Source organism: Vipera berus (genome assembly GCF_964194415.1).
Source record: "Vipera berus genome assembly, chromosome: W".
Classification (NCBI taxonomy): Eukaryota; Metazoa; Chordata; class Lepidosauria; order Squamata; family Viperidae; genus Vipera; species Vipera berus.
In genome coordinates, this window is record NC_138210.1 from 72,188,723 (window position 1) to 72,205,849 (window position 17,127).

General features: G+C 47.9%; 1 protein-coding gene across 3 annotated transcripts in view; it reads right to left on the minus strand.

Moving 5' to 3' along the window:
• Nucleotides 1-10,885: 10,885 nt before the first annotated feature.
• Nucleotides 10,886-17,127, minus strand: part of LOC308676167 (apoptotic chromatin condensation inducer in the nucleus-like) — a 55,159-nt gene continuing 48,917 nt past the window's right edge. For all 3 annotated transcript variants that reach the window (XM_081341920.1, XM_081341919.1, XM_081341918.1), the window contains 3 exons: nt 16,331-16,649; nt 13,309-13,409; nt 10,886-11,563 (listed from right to left, as the gene is read on the minus strand). In XM_081341920.1, coding sequence (XP_081198046.1) covers nt 11,264-11,563; nt 13,309-13,409; nt 16,331-16,649 — 720 coding nt within the window. In that variant the 3' untranslated portion in view covers nt 10,886-11,263. The remainder of the gene's footprint in view (nt 11,564-13,308; nt 13,410-16,330; nt 16,650-17,127) is intronic.

A 17,127-nucleotide genomic window follows, 5' to 3' on the forward strand; every position in this document is an offset into this window, starting at 1 on the left:
CTCGTCTTCTTCGGCTACTACGCCTTCCCCTCCCTCCCCTCCCCTCCGCTTTCTCCCCCTTTCTCCCTTCTGCCGTTGGGGGGGGGGGCGAGTGGAGAGTGCATAGAGGTGCCCGAGTCAAAATTCAGGCTTGGGGATGGGGGAGAAAGAGCAACCGACATTTCCCCCCCCCCCTCCCCAACGTCTGGCACTGCGACAACACTTTTCCCGACCCCGGGCAGCCCCCTCCTCACCTTCCTTGGGACTCTCTCTCTCTCCTCGGCTTCTCCCCCACCCCACCCCAGGAATCTCCTTCCAGGAGTCTGCTAGCCCCCCCCTCCCCCTTTTCCCCTTCCTCAGCCTCCCCACCACCACTTGTGTCGGCATCTCCACCTCGCACCCCAAAACTTCAGCCCTTCTAGGTTGACCATCTGGGGAGGGGGGTCGGAGGGTTTGTGGTCCTATCTTCAGCCCTGACCTCTATCCCGCCCCCACCCACCCCACACTTTGGTTGCCTGGATGGTGAACCCCTATTTCTGACCCACTGAACCCCCCTTTTTTCCTCCCTCTCTCTCTCTCTCTCTCTCTCTCTCTCTCTCTCTCTCTCTCTCTCTCTCTCTCTCTCTCTCTCTCTCTTTTCTAGGAATAGATATACCTTACACCCCGTTCCCCTTTCTTTCTCTCCCTCTGGAGGCGTTGTGGGGCCATCTCCCGCCCCCCCACCTGAAAAAAAATATCCTCTCAATCAAAGGACCCCTTTATTAATCTCGGACTTTTCCCCTCCGGGGTCTAGCTAGCCCCTAGCTAGCCCCCTCCCTCAAAAGTCCTTTCCCACCCCCCACCCACCCCCGCCTCTCCTCGATCACGCCTTTCTGTAAGGTTTCTCTGACTTCTCGGTGGATTTTAGGGAGCAACCCCCCCTATTAAAAACTGGAAGAGCGAGGGCGCCTCTGAGCATGTACAAACTGCCCAGCAATCCTTTCTGTCCTTATATCCCCGGAAGGTGAACGAAGCGGGTTTTCTTGCAGGCAAAGACCGAATTTAATAAACCCTGAATGGAGAGAAAAATGACCATTTATATATGTGTGTGTGTGTGTGTGTGTGTGTGTGTGTGTGTGTCCCATATTTGGGCCGGTATGTATGTATGTATGTATGTATGTGTGTGTGTGTGTGTGTGTGTGTATATATATATATATATATATATATATATATATATATATATGTATGTATGTATGTATGTATGTATGTATGTATGTATATGTATATGTATATGTATATGTATATGTATGTATATGTATGTGTATATCTATATATATATATGTGTATATCTATATATATATGTGTGTATATCTATATATATATATGTGTATATCTATCTATATCTATCTATATCTATATCTATATCTATATATCTATCTCTCTCTCTCTCTCTCTCTCTCTCTCTCTCTCTCTCTCTATATATATATATATATATATATATATATATATATATATATATTTAAAGTATAAAATCTTCAAACACTGGGATGGATAAAAAACACTCGTTTATTGCTAAAAGATCATAATAAGCAATAAACGACTGTTTTTTATCCATCCCGGTGTTCGAAGACTTTATACTTTAAGTAAATATGCCTGGGATCCATATTTTTAAAATTATTAAGAATATATATATGACCATTTATATATATATATAAAATTTATTTTTCAATTGAAGGGCTTTCCAATTTTCTCAACTCTTCCTGGCTTCCCCCCCCCCCGCCACGCACACACACACTCCATGTGAGTAAACAGCCCCCCCTCCCGAAATTGTTTAATTTTAATGAGCTTTTTAAAAATAAAAAATAAAAAAAATAAAAATTTAAGAGACCAGAAATGGGTGAAGGAGGCAGGAATTTGGCCTGTCTGCCAAATGGGGGGGGGGGGTTGCTAAGAGAAAAGGAAGGACAATGGATCCATGGCCAATCTCTCTTCCCCCGCCCCCCCCCCGCTTTGAATTTAGAAGAGGGGGGGATCCCCAGAGGAAAACACCCCCCCTTTTTTTCTCCCTCCGTCTTAATGTGTCTAGGTTTGTTTTGTTCCCTGGATTATTCTCCAGGGAAGACTTTCTGAATTTCTAACAAGAGTTCGCATTAAAAAATTGATAGTGGAGTTTTAGGCCAGGCAGAATAAAATAGGAGCGTGGTGTTTTTTTTTTTTATTGTTTGGGCGAGTGGGGGGGGGCAGAGAAGGGGTCTGGCCCCAGATAAGGGGGGGGGTCAACACTCTGGCCCCAGATAAGGGAGGGGCCCTCTGCACCCCAAAAATAAGAGCACAGGTAGTTCTCGAGTTACAACCGTTCACAGTGACTGTTCAAAATGTATTTATTTAGGAAATGTATCTAGCTGTCTACTGGCTCACAGCGAATCGAGGCAGCAAAAACCCGAAAACAACACAATACAGAAAGAAAAGATTAAAAAAAAAACAATACCCCCCCTCACACACACACACACACAACACACACATGCACAACACACACACACAGAGTCAAATAAAGCCATTAGAAGTAACAAAGGCACTGAGAAAGGGCATTTAGGACCGTTTTTCACACTTAACGACCGATCCAATTTTGGATGCTTGGCAACAGACTCGTGTTTACGACGGTCGCGGCGTCCCCGTGTGTGTGTGTGTGTGTGTGTGTGTGTGTGTGATGTGATTCCCTCTTTTGCGACCAGCTGGCAAGTGAAGTCAACGGGGGGGGGAAGCCCGATTCGCGGAATGACCATCTTACTAACTCAACAACTGCAAGGATTCACTTAAGGACGGTCAAATGGGGGCCAACCTCACTTTGCAACTGTCTCGCTGAGTGACGGGAAATTTGGGCTCGGTATTAGGAAAGTGAAGAAGCTGGAGAAGGAAGGACTCGAAATGAGCCAGAAGGGTAGCCCCCCCCCTAAATCAGGGTCCCCCCCAAACCTTGATGTGTGGGGGGGCTGAGCAGGATAACAGCCGTGGGGATGGGGAGAGCCTATGAGTCACCCTCCTTGTCGCCCCCCCCCACAGTGAGGCTTCTGGGATGTTCATTATTGGTCCGCTTTTAACGATCGATTGAGGTTTAATTAACTGGCGGCAATTATTTGAGGAAATTTAAATAGTGTAATTAACCTGCCAGGCCGGGGAGGGGGTAAAACGGCTCTGGAAGAAAAAAGAGAGGCAGGACAAATCAGGAAGGAGGAGAAAGGTTGGGGGGGGGTCTCAAAAGGGGTGGGGGAGACATTAACTCTTTCCCCTGAGTGTCTGTGGGGGGGGAGGAGGGATTCCCATTTTTAATGGGTTTGGGGGTTTCATTTGGGGAGGGGGGAGTCTGAGCGGGGCACTGAGCAAATTGGGAAAGCTGGGGGAGGAGCTAAAAGGAAGAAGAAAATCTCGTCCCCCCCCCAAAAAAATTTTTTTCTTGAAGATGGTTGAGATCCTCGAGAAAGCAGAATAATAGAATTACAGAATAACATAGTTAGAAGAGGCCTTGGAGGTCTTCTAGTCCAACCCCCTGCTCAGGCAGGAGACCCTATACCATTTCAGACAAATGGCGGTCCAGACTCTTCTTAAAAGCCTCCAGTGATGGAGCACCCACAATTTCTGGTGGCAAGCAGTTCCACTGATCAATTGTTCTCACCGTTAGCAAATTTCTCCTTAATTCAAGGCTGCTTCTCTCCTGGATTAGTTACCACCCGTCGCTTCTTTCCCCCCCACCCTTGATAATATTTAATTTATTCAAGAAAAGTTAAAATACAAAACACCAAAACATGGGGGGGGGAGAAAAAGGAAAAAAAACACAACAAACAGGTCATTTTTAAAAAAATGTCTTTAAAAAAGATTAACTGATATCGCAATTGCGACAGCATTTAGACTTATATAGCGCTTCACCGTGCTTTACTGACCTTTCAAGTCATTTACAGAGTCAGCCTATTCTCCCCAAAAACTGGGTCCACATTTTACCATAAGGTGAATACGTGTTAATCCATCCATTGTTTCTTGTCTTGCCTTCAGGAGCTTTGGAGAACATTATCAACCACTTCTGTTCTGTTCTGTTCTGTTCCGTTCCGTTCCGTTCCGTTCCTTATTTTATTATTCTATTCTATTCTATTCTATTCTATTCTATTCTATTCTATTCTATTCTATTCTATTCTATTCTATTCTATTCTATTCTATTCTATTCTATTCTATTCTATTCTACTTATTCCATTCCACCATTCCGTATTATTATTCTATTCTGTTCTGTTCTGTTCTGTTCCGTTCCGTTCCATTCCTCATTCTATTCTATTCTATTCTATTCTATTCTATTCTATTCTACTCTATTCTATTCTATTCTATTCTATTCTATTCTATTCTATTCTATTCTATTCTATTCTATTCTATTCTATTCTATTCTATTCCGTATTGTATTATTCTGTTCTATTCTGTTCTGTCCTATTCTGTTCCATCCCGTTCCTTATTTTATTATTCTATTCTATTCTATTCTATTCTATTCTATTCTATTCTATTCTATTCTATTCTATTCTATTCTATTCTATTCTATTCCATTCCATTCCATTCCATTCCATTCCACCGTATTTTATTATTCTATTCTGTTCTGTTCTGTTCTGTTCGTTCCGTTTCCTATTCTATTCTATTCTATTCTATTCTATTCTATTCTATTCTATTCTATTCTATTCTATTCTATTCTATTCTATTCTATTCTATTCCGTATTTTATTATTCTGTTCTATTCTGTTCTGTTCCGGTCCGTTCCATTTCGTATTTTATTATTCTATTCTATTCTATTCTATTCTATTCTATTCTATTCTATTCTATTCTGTTCTGTTCTGTTCTGTTCTGTTCTGTTCTGTTCTATTCTATTCTATTCTATTATTTCTTTCCATTCCATATTGTCTATTCTATTCTATTCTATTCTATTCTATTCTATTCTATTCTATTCTATTCTATTCTATTCTATTCTATTCTATTCTATTCTATTCCGTATTTTATTATTCTGTTCTATTCTGTTCTGTTCCGTTCCGTTCCATTCCGTATTTTATTATTCTATTCTATTCTATTCTATTCTATTCTATTCTATTCTATTCTATTCTGTTCTGTTCTGTTCTGTTCTGTTCTGTTCTATTCTATTCTATTCTATTATTTCATTCCATTCCATATTGTCTATTCTATTCTATTCTATTCTATTCTATTCTATTCTATTCTATTCTATTCTATTCTATTCTATTCTATTCTATTCTATTCTATTCTATTCCGTATTTTATTATTCTGTTCTATTCTGTTCTGTTCCGTTCCGTTCCATTCCGTATTTTATTATTCTATTCTATTCTATTCTATTCTATTCTATTCTATTCTATTCTATTCTATTCTATTCTATTCTATTCTATTCTATTCTATTCTATTCTATTCTATTCTATTATTTCATTCCATTCCATATTGTCTATTCTATTCTATTCTATTCTATTCTATTCTATTCTATTCTATTCTGGCAGGATTAGATCGAAGTGGGCAGAGCTGGAGAAAAGAAAAGGAGAAATAGAAGGGAATTTTGAAGGTGGGAGAAGAGGTCAAAGGTCAGGCCCGGGCTGGGTCCCTTTTCAGAAGTGACCCTCTTCCCGGGCTGCCCGCTCAGCAGATTTCCTGACCGATCCTTTTCACCGGGAAGAGGTGAAGGGGAACGAAGGAAGGGATAAAAATAGATCATACCTGGCGGGGAGAAAAAAAGTCAGCTTGGGCATGGGAAAAAGGAGATTTGTCCCCACCCTGCAAAACCCCTCCCCCCAGCAGAAGGGCAGGCCATTTACTCAGCCCTCTTCCTCTTCCTCCTGCCTGCTGCCCCATAGCAAAGATTGGGCCCCTGATCCCTGCCAGAGCAGCTGGAATGCCCCATGTGCCTTTTGGCAACCCCGATCTTCACCTCTGCAATGGGGGGCAGCTATGGATGGGAAGGGTGTTGGGGGGGTGTCAGGCCCCTGTTTTGTGGGCTGCAAGAGACGGCGACGGCCGAAAAGGGGAGAGCCAGAGGCCAAGAAGGGCCATTTCCAGGCCAAAATCCTTGCCCAAACGGTGAGTTTAAGCACATTTTGTTTGTTGCTGATGTTTCCATTCAGCTGTTTGGTGGTTGAGGCTGGTCTTCGACTTACGACAGCTCATTTAGTGACCGTTTCAAAGTTACGGCGGCACTGAAAAAAGGGGCTGGTGACTGCTTTTTACGCTTTAGTACCCTTGCAGCTTCTCCCTTGGAATGGAATGGAATACAATGGAATGGAATGGAATGGAATGGAATGGAATGGAATAGAATAGAATAGAATAGAATAGAATAGAATAGAATAGAATAGAATAGAATAGAATAGAATAGAATAGAATAGAATAGAATAGAATAGAATAGAATAGAATAGAATAGAATAGAATGGAATACAATGGAATGGAATGGAATGGAATGGAATGGAATGGAATCGAATCGAATCGAATCGAATCGAATCGAATAGAATGGAATGGAACGGAACGGAATAGAATAGAAAATATAGAACAGAACAGAACAGAACAGAACAGAACAGAACAGAATAGAATATTTTATTTATTTATTTATTTTAATTCCATTTATATCCCGCCCTTCTCTGAAGACTCAGGGTGGCTTACAAGCTTAGAATAGAATAGAATAACAGAGTTGGAAGGGACCTTGGAGGTCTTCTAGTCCAGCCCCCTGCTCAGGCAGGAAACCCTGTATCGCTGCAGACAAATAGTTGTCCAATCTCACCCCAAAAATGAGTTTTTAATACTTTGGGGCTTGCTGCCAAAACAGCTGGCCTTTAGTCTCAGGCAGGCCCCTGCACCCAATTTGTCCTTGCCCACCCCCACCCCCCACTCAAGTCATGGAGGTCTCTCACAGGAAGGGATCAAAAGAAGCAAATTTTGGAATCTGCAGAGGAAAACCATCGATGGAGGAACATATATATAGTCTACACCCTTATGCAGCTGCACTCTGGACCACTTGGGAGGGTGTGTGTGTGTGTGGGGGGTCTTTTTAGGCCCCTGGCTGGCAGGGGGGGGGCGAAAGACGGAGGCCCTCAAAAGCCTTGCCAAACGTGCCTCGTTTGATTGCCGCCAGCCCCAACGCCAAACATCGGGATCCGAGAAGCAGGGATCGAAACTCTAGAATGCGGGTGGAAAAATTGGACGACAACTCCCATCCTCCTCCACGGAGCCTTGCCCGGGAAGGAAGGAAAATAGAACAGGCCGGGGAGGTGGGGAGGGGGCGCTTTGGGTTATGTGTAGGATGAAAAAAAAAAAAGAGGGCAAGGGGGCGAAAAGCAAGACAGATGGCTGGAAGCAGGAAAACAACACGGCCGCAGCTGCAGATGTTCCTCTGGGGGGCCGAGTTGAGCATCTTGTGGTTCTGGAGCACAAACCAAGATCTTACTGGGGATGGAGGTGGGGGCGGGTTAGATGATGAAAGAGACCAAGTTCTGGGGCCAGAAATGTTGTCCCTTCTCCCTCGGCCCCTCTCCTTTGTCCAGTTTGCCCCCTTGGCCTGCCTTTTGTGTGTTTTTCTATCTAGGAATGTGTGAACTGCCTCCTTCCTTTGACCTGGTTGTGTGGAAGACCGGCGCCATCTATCGGCCAAGAAGGAAACAGCACCTGTGAGAAATCTTTGCCAGTTTTTTGTGGGTTTTTTTTTTTAAAAAAAAATTCCATTCTGTAAATCATCATCTGTCGTTGTGGTGCTCGCCTGGATTGTCCGTGTGCAAATCCTAGCCGGAAATCTCTCTCGTGTGCATCGATCACGCCTCTCAATCCGGCCTTCTTTGTAGACCAGAACGGGAAAACTGGAAAGGAAAAAAAGGACATGGATGCACGCACACACACACGCACACCTCCCAAAAACTCTTTAAGAAGGGAGGAAATATAAGTGCCAAAAAAGGGGAAAAAATGTTTCTTTATTCCACTTGGAGAGAGGGGAGGGAAAAAGAAGAGTTTGCAGACTAATTCCAAGCCCAGCGCAAATCTTTTTAGTTGAGCCCTCGTGTTAAGACATTCAAGCTATATTTGGATCTTATTGGAACATTAAAGCTAATCGTGTTTATGTAAGTTTCTAAACAGTATTAAGGCATCAAGCCAGTTTTCCAGCTAAGGTTTTTGAAGCTTATTTTTCATCCTCACTATGAGGTGTTTATTAACACTGTGGCCTAATTCTGCAACCCCTGCGTTCAAAATATCCCTTTTTCTTGAAATATCTTTTTCTGCCTTTAATTTCCTTTACATGTGAACTCCCAAAAGTCTCACTATTGAAGGCAAATATACGTGTCCAAGGATAACGTCGCAGGATCTAATCTGGGTTGGTCACCGGGACCAGGTCTTGTCTTGCAAGCTTTGGGACTCATGCTGGAGGCCATCCTCAGGAAACCTCTAACAGTGTGTGGGCTATTCTGTGTGTGGTACAGGTAGTCCTCGACTTATGACCACAATTGAGCCCAAAATTTCTGTTCTTGATACATTTTATCAAGATAATGATTTAACAGCTAACCGTAAAATGTAATGATGGGAATGACTCAGCAGGGTCTGAGTCTCTTTAAGAGCCTTTGTATAAAAGGGAAGGTTCCGTGGATGTGTTCTCTCTTCAGTTTCCTGCTTAACTGTGGTGTGTTGGATCCTGCTGTATTAGCACGTGTATGTATAATTATTCCTGGTGTATGATATTGTAGACAGTATAAGTTAAACCACCATTTAATATAGACCAGTTTACTGTGTTTACTCCTGGATTATCTTGCGGAATAAGTGGGCACGCTATGACACATTTGTTAAGTGAGTTTTGTCCCATTCTACGACCTTTCTTGCCGCAGTTGTTAAGTGAATCGCTGTCATTAGTAAGTTAGTAACCTGGGTGGTTCAGCGAATCCGGTTTCCCCATCAACGTTGCTGGTCAGAACGGTCGCAAAAGGGGATCACATCACCTTGCGACACAGCAACGGTCATAAATATGAACCAGTTGCCACGCATTTGGATTTGATCGAGTCATCCTGGGAAGCTGCAGAGGTCATAATTGTGGGGCCCGTTTCCCAGGCTTCAATCACTTCCCTGGCTGTTTTTGTCCCTACTTGGCCAACAATCGTAGTAGCTGCAAAACAGAAGCCTTAAAGCACACTCTCTGCTGGAGAAAGTCTGAAAACTCGTAAGATTACATCTCTGGTCCTGGTGACCGATCCAGATTGGATCTCAAAAGTCTATTTCCTGTTTTGCTTAATGTTGGTTTTGCTTGGGCAGGTAAGGTTGTTTGTCTGCCAAATTGTGTACTCCGTGCTCAATTTTCGGGTGACCGAGCTAAACTCTGGAATTCATGAAATCAAAATCGGCTGGCCAAGCTATTTTGACGGTTAAATGGCCCGACTGAAGGGAGATGCTCTCATTTTGCTGGGTTGGTTGCCTGCCTCTTGAAAAACAGTCTGAACGGCACAGACCACAATAGGAAAACAAACAAACAAAAATGTTTTTAATCTGTTTTGTTTTACAGTTTTAATATGATTTTATAGGTTTTAACTGCCCAGGGTTGGCTAGAAGAGGGATGGCTTTAGAAATGTTTCAAATAAATATGTAAAATATAATAAAATACTCAAGCGTTCCGGGCAACCAAGGTTCTTTTTTTAAAGGACCCTTTTCTGCATTAAAGGGACGCGGTGGCTCAGTGGGTTAGGACGCTGAGCTTGTCAATCAGAAGGTCGGCAGTTTGGTAGGTCGAATCCCGAGTGCCGCGTAACAGAGTGAGCGCCTGTTACTCGTCCCAGCTTCTGCCAACCTAGCAGTTCGAAAGCACGTAAAAATGCAAGTAGAAAAATAGGGACCACTATGGTGGGAAGGTAACAGCGTTCCGTGTGCCTTTGGCGTCTAGTCATGCCTGCCACATGACCACGGAGACGTCCTCGGACAAGCGCTGGCTCTTCGGCTTTGAAACGGAGAAGAGCACCGGCCCCTAGAGTCGGAAACGACTAGCACGCATGTGCAGGGGAACCTTTACCTTTTCTGCATTAATACGAGCCATTCGTGGGGGGGGGGGTCCTCACGTGTTCTCTGAGCTTGGTTGGGTTCCTGCAATGTTTCACGATCCAACTAGGCAACATCAGCAGTGCTAGAAGGGAGTGGGGCTTACTCTCTGTTTACACGCTAGTGGCTTGCCCTTTTAAGTGTTGGTGGGTGTTCTTAGTGGCTGTTGTTTACTGTTTGACTGTCTTGAGTTGGTAGAGCCTTCGTTTGGATTTTGTTTACCAAATGCCACTCCCCGATGACGTTACCTAGGTGGGTCATGAAACGTCTGCAAGAAAACCACCCAGCTCAGACAGCAACAAAGACCCCACATTCCTCCTCCTTCTCCCCAACTCCACATACCCGTCTCTTCTAGCATCAATCTTCCTCCTCCACTCCGCAAACCTCACTCCCTTGTAGCACCGATGTTACCCAGCTGAATCGCGAAATCTCTCGAGAAAACGGCCCAGTTTAGAGAGTAGCGAGAAGCCCACATTCCTCCTCTCCCCTTCCTCCACTCCACATACCCCAGTCTCTTCTAGCGCTGACGACGTTACCTAGTTTGGTAATGAAACGTCTGCAGAGAACCAACCAGGCGGAGAGAGCACCAAGGACCCCCACAGTTCAACCGCCAGCGACAAATACTCTCTAGGTACAAACCGAACTGCTGGCTTGGGAAGAAATTCCACCACATTGCTAGAGGTGTGTGTGTCTGTGTGTGTGTCTCCCTTCCCTTTTAGGAAAACCCAACGAGAGCCCTACTACGCACCAGGGTAGGATTTAAGTGTCCTTTTTGCAAGAGGAATAGGAAACGAATTTTTCCCACAACGGCGGCGGTCTCTCCTTTCTCCGCGCGCCCCCCCAAAAGAAAGCAGGACAGCCGCTTTAAAACTAACGCCATCTCTTTATTATGCTCTCTTTTCCTGTATCATCAGAAGAATAAAAAAAACATTTTCCCAAAATAAAATACAAATCAACGGGAAGGACACTGGCTCCAGAAGAGGGGAGCAGGAGGGGGGGGTTCAGGAATCAAACTTATCCCCACGTTAGGGGGAAGGAGGGGGCAGAGCCCCACCACTTTGGCCGCCCGCCATGCCGGGCTCCTCTCGGCCTTTCCAGTGGTGGACAAAGAAACTCACGCTCCCCTTGTTCTTCCTTACTAGGAGCTCCATTTTTTGGAGGGGGGGGGAGGGGAAGTGCCCCCAACCACCAACTCCCCCCTCTTCCCCGCTGAAGGTCAAAAGAAAGGCTGGGGAAATAGCTCAGCGGCGCCCCCCTCTGTCCTGTACAGGCGTGCTCCGACTCCGACTCCGGCTGTGGCGGCTTTTGGCCTCGCGCCGTTCGCGGTCTCCTCGGCCGCCGCGTTCGCCCCCTCGGCTGGCCCCACCGCCGCTGGTGGCATTGGGGCGCTCGCGTTCCCGCTCTCTGCTGTGTTCCCGCCGCTTGTCACGCTCGGCTTGGCGGTTGCGTTCTCGCTGACGGGCCTCCTCGGCTTCCAGCTCTTTGCGCCGGCGTTCCCGTTCTCGGGCGCGAGCCGCTCGCTCGGCTTGTTTCTGGACACACTGCGAGGAGGGAAGAGCAATGGTGAAAGGACTGCCCCCGCACGGGTAGTCCTCGACCTACGGCCACTGAGTTCCAAATTGCTGTGGCTTAAGCGAGACAGTTGTTAAGTGAATCCGTTGCAGTTGTTAAAAAGTTTGAACAGTTGCAAGTCCTCAACTTACAACAGTTCACTTAATGAAGTTACACGGGACTGGGAAAAGGGACTTGGGTGGCCGTTTCCCACACTTGACGACCGTTGCAGCACCCCCCCGAGTCACGTGATCAAAATTCAGACCATTGGCAACCGACTCACAGTTACGACATGTTGCCGCGTCCTGGGGTCGGGCGGTCCATTTTTTGCGACCTCCTCGCAAGGCAACGGTCAATGAGGGCACGGCGTTGCTCTCTTTAACAAGCGCAGGGATGCACTTAGCAAGCGTGGCAAGAAAGGTCGGGAAACGGGGGCCCAATTCAGTTGACAGCCGCCTCGCTTAGCCAACAATTTAATTTTTAATTTAATTTAATAATATTTCTATACCGCCCTTCTCCCGAAGGACTCAGGGTGGTGAACAGGGCAAGAATAAAAATACAGAATTACAAAAGTTAAAAAATGATTAAATACATGCCCACTAAAAAACAATCAATACATATTAAAACCCCAATAAAATGACCCCACCAATCCCCCATCAGGCCAGGCCGGCTTGTTCGAACAAGTATGTTTTGAGATCGCGGCGAAAGGAGCGAAGATCGGGCGCCATCCGGAGCTCAACCGGCAACTGATTCCATAGCTCCGGAGCGCCCACAGAGAAGGATCTCCCCAGTGGCGTAGCGTGGGGGGTGCAGGGGGGGCCGGCCGCACCGGGCGCAACATCTGGGGGGGGCGCGCTCGCACTGAGCTGCTCAGGGAGCCCCAAGGGCTGCACAGAGTCGGCTTGGCTCCGCTCTCGAGCTGCTCTTTCTTGCAAAGCGAAACGAGTCCGGCAGGTGAGATGGGCGGCCACATAAACTGAATAAAATAAATAGAAGCGCCCAACTCTCCGCCCAGGCTCAGGCCAACCGCAAGCGCCCCGCAGGCACCCTGGCAGGTTTGGCCGAGCAAAGACGGACCCGCCGGCCGGCCGGCCTAGCTTCGTGCGCATGCATGGCTTTATTTAGCGTGGCTCACGTGCGAGCTTGAATGCAGCGGCTCTTGCAGGTCAGAGCCCCGCCCAGCCGCCCTCGAGAGGGACCCGGAAGCATCCCGCATGCGCGCGACTCTTCTTGGAAAGTCTACGCCGCTGCGGGGCGCGTCTTTTCAGCAGTGCCGTGACGTCACCGCCCGCCCGCCCCTCTATTTCCGCTTCCGGTTGCCTTGCCCCGGGTGCTGACAACCCATGCTACGCCACTGGATCTCCCCCTGGGGGCCACCAATCGACATTCTCTGATCGGTGGCACCCTGAGGAGGCCCTCTCTGTGGGAACGCACAGGGCGGAGGGAGGTTGATGCCGGCAGCAGGTGTTCCCTAAGGTACTCCGGACCCCTGCCATGAAGGGCTTTAAACATCATTACTAGTACCTTGAATCTCACCCGGAAGACAACTGGTAAGAGTTTGGGGGGGGGAGGAGTTCAACTGTGGTCGTAAGCCGAGGACTGCCCGTTAACTGCATCCAACCCATTTGTCCCGACTGCATCTTGCGGAGTTTCTCAGCCCCCAAGTGTGGAAGGAACCAAGAAACCACATTTTGAGCCCTTACGGTCACCCCGGCTGGGGTCCGTCCCTTCTCACCTGGATGTCGGTGAGGGGCAGCCAGTAAATGCAGGGGGCCGCCTTGGTTTTACGGAACAGATCGTCCAGCAGCTTCGCCGGCGGTTCCTCCTGCGTTTTCTCTGTCGGGGAAAAAAGGAAGAGAGTTAGGTTGAAGCTCGGCCCTTTTCCTGCTGAATTCCAAAGGTGCTTCCCCCCCCCCCCCCAGGAGGCACCCGGACTTTCTTCCTTTTTCTTCGAAGACCGTTTCGCTTCTGGTCCAAGAAGCTTCTTCAGCTCTGATTGGATGGTGGGGAAATGGAAGGATTTATGTTCCTTGCAAAGTGCGTATAGTCAAGGCTACGGTCTTCCCAGTTGCAATGTATGGCAGTGAAAGTTGGACCGTAAGAAAGGCTGAGCGCCAAAGAATCGAGGCCTTTGAACTCTGGTGCTGGAGAAGACTCCTGCGAGTCCCTCGGACTGCAAGGCGATCCAACCGGTCAGTCCTAGAGGAGATCCACCCTGACTGCTCTTTAGAAGGCCAGATCCTGAAGCTGAAACTCAAATCCTTTGGCCACCTAATGAGAGGGAAGAACTCACTGGAGAAGAGCCTCATGCTGGGAAAGGTTGAGGGCAAGAGAAGAAGGGGACGACAGAGAATGAGGTGGCTGGATGGAGTCACTGAAGCAGTAGGCATGAGCCTAAAGGGACTCCAGAAGATGGTAGAGGACAGGAATGCCTGGAGGAACGTTGTCCATGGGGTCACGATGGGTCAGACACGACTTCGCAGCTAACACCAACAATGTTCCTTGCAAGCCATTGGTCATTTGCATTCTTTCGGAGAGCCGTTGAGGCCACTGGGAGGTTTGTCTGTGTCTTCAGGGTCACCTGAAGGGTGCAAATGGGTGTGTGTGGAGCCTTCTTTGGCTGCAGGATTGTTTTCGCACCCTCCAAACACACACACACACACACACACACACACACACACACACTTGCACCCCGAAGACGTAGCTAAACCTCCCAGTGGCCTCTGAAAGGATGCAAACGACCAGCTTGTCTGCAAGGAGCATAAATCCTTCCATTCCCCACCGTCCAGTCGAGAGCTGGAGAAGCTTCTTGGACCAGAAGCGAAACGTCTTCCAAGAAAAACAAGTCCAGTTGCCTCCTGGGAAAAAACAAAAAACAAAAAAACAAAACAAAAGCGCCTTTGGGACGACTCTGACGTGGATGATTTGAGAATCTCCACTGACGTTTTTTTCTCTGCTGAGTTTTTGCCAAGGGGCTGGAGAAGGCAGCTTGCCATAGCTCGGCCATCGAAAAAGGCAACGCCTGGTTAAACCCACAACACACACACACACCACCGTTATACCTACGTCCGTAGTCCCCCAAAAGTGCTTTCCCCCCCCCAAAAAAAAACCAACTGGGCTTTCTTGGGTTTGCAATAGTGGCGTATGTATCTGTCGCTCGGGTGTAGGATGAGGGCGAAAGTTCATCCTCGGAGCTGGTGGGCTGGTTCCTGAACGTAACCTGGTTAAGGAAACGTTCGGAATCCAACCCAGAAGCTCAGACAACCATACTTCCCCCCCACACACACACCCTCTCATCTTACACTTGGGTTTTGGTGGGTTTTTTTTGGTCTTCCTGGAAAACATTTCACTTCCCCTCCCAAGAAGCTTCTTCGGTTCTTTAGAAAAGCTTCTTTGAAAAAGGTTTTCAAAAACGGACGGCGATTAAAATTTATTGTGTGGGTGGGGGGGGTGTGCAGTATGTAAGCGGGTATATAGCGTGCGTGCGTGTTGTGTAATGGAAATGGGTAGAGAGATACTTTGTCTGGAGAACAGGCGACAGAAATTTCGTTTCTTTTAATGTGGGTCGGTGCGCTCACGCTAAAAAAAAAAAATGACAATCGAAGTTGCTTTACCTTATCTGGAACCGAAAGGCTTTCCAAGTGGAAAACACACACACACAAACACACACACACACATACCAAAGAAGTCCTGTTGTTTTTTTGGAAAAGGATCTAGCAGGAAAGTCCACTTTGAACTAGAACCAGGCTTAAAACTTAAAAAGCTGAGCCTCCAAGCAGGAGACCACGTTCTCTAGGGATGTTGGCTTGTGGGGGGGCTGCCCAAACCTCCCTCCGACTCGGAAGGCACAAACTTATTTATCTGTATTCTGCCATTCTTATTTTTATAAACAACTCGAGGGGGCGAACATATTGCTTTCTCCTCCTGTTTTCCCCATAACAACAACCTTGTGAGGTGGGTTGGGCCGAGAGAGAGGGACTGGCCCAAAGTCACCCAGCCGGCTTCCATGCCTAAGGCGGGACTAGAACTCTCCGTCTCCTGGTGATTGGACCAAAGCCACCCAGCTGGCTTTCATGCCTAAGGCGGGACTAGAACTCTCCGTCTCCTGGTGATTGGCCCAAAGTCACCCAGCTGGCTTTCATGCCCAAGGCGGGACTAGAACTCTCCGTCTCCTGGTGATTGGCCCAAAGTCACCCAGCTGGCTTTCATGCCTAAGGCGGGACTAGAACTCACCGTCTCCTGGTGATTGGATCAGTCACCCATCTGGCTTTCATGCCTAAGGCGGGACTAGAACTCTCTGTCTCCTGGTGATTGGACCAAAGTCACCCAGCCAGCTTTCATGCCTAAGGCGGGACTAGAACTCTCCGTCTCCTGGTGATTGGATCAAAGTCACCCATCTGGCTTTCATGCCTAAGGCGGGACTAGAATTCTCTGTCTCCTGGTGATTGGCCCAAAGCCACCCAGCTGGCTTTCATGCCTAAGGCGGGACTAGAACTCTCTGTCTCCTGGTGATTGGACCAAAGTCACCCAGCCAGCTTTCATGCCTAAGGCGGGAGTAGAACTCACCGTCTCCTGGTGATTGGATCAAAGTCACCCAGCCGGTTTTCATGGATAAGGTGAGACTAGAACTCACCGTCTCCTGGTGATTGGCCCAAAGTCACCCAGCTGACTTTCATGCCCAGGGTGGGACTAGAACTCTCTGTCTCCCGGTTTCTATGTCTCCCTTGTGCACCAGGCCAAACTCTCTCGCCTGTTACCTTTCTTCTCGGCTTTCTTCTCCTTCGATTTGGGCCGCTCCTTGCGGCGTCTCTCTCGGGACCGGGAGCGAGAGCGGGGGCCCTCGCGCACCTTGTCCCGGTCCCACTCCCGCTCCGCCAGGGTCCTCTCCCGACGTTCCATCTCTCGCTCCCGTTCGGCCCACTGCTCCCGCACGGCCGCCTCCCGCTCCCGGGCCTCCGAGCGCCGGGACAGCTCCCGTTCCCCCCGGGTGGTCGGGCCCACCCCGGGGAAGGTGGGCGCTTCATCTGCCTTGGCTTCGACGGGGCGGTCGGTCAGGAGACCCCGATGGAAGTCCAGCTGAGGAAGAGATGGGAAGGGCAGGCGAAGGTAAGCTCTCCGAGGTACAAACTCAAAAGATACTCGCGGGAAAGCTAAGAGGCATCGTCTCGGGGCAATTAATTTGACAGGCAGTCCTCGGCTTATGACCATAACTGGGTCTGGGGTTTCCCTTGCCTATGGGGATTAATTATGTGAGTCACGTCCTATTTTATGACCTCTTTTCTTGAGGTTGTTAAGCAAAGCAGGCGGCTGTTCAGCGAATCCAGCCTCCCCGTTTGCCGGAAGCCCAAGGAGGACGCAAATGACCGCAACGCTTGTAAAATTTACGCCGGCACCCAGTTTGGATTTTTTTTCAATCACGCGACGCTGCCGCCAGAGTTGCGACTGCGGAGACGGGTGGCGAGTCCCCGTTTTCAACAGTAAGTCTGAGTGGTGGCTAAGGGAATGGTCGTAAGCTGAGGACTACCTGTACTTTCTTCCTCCTCCGACGGAGGGA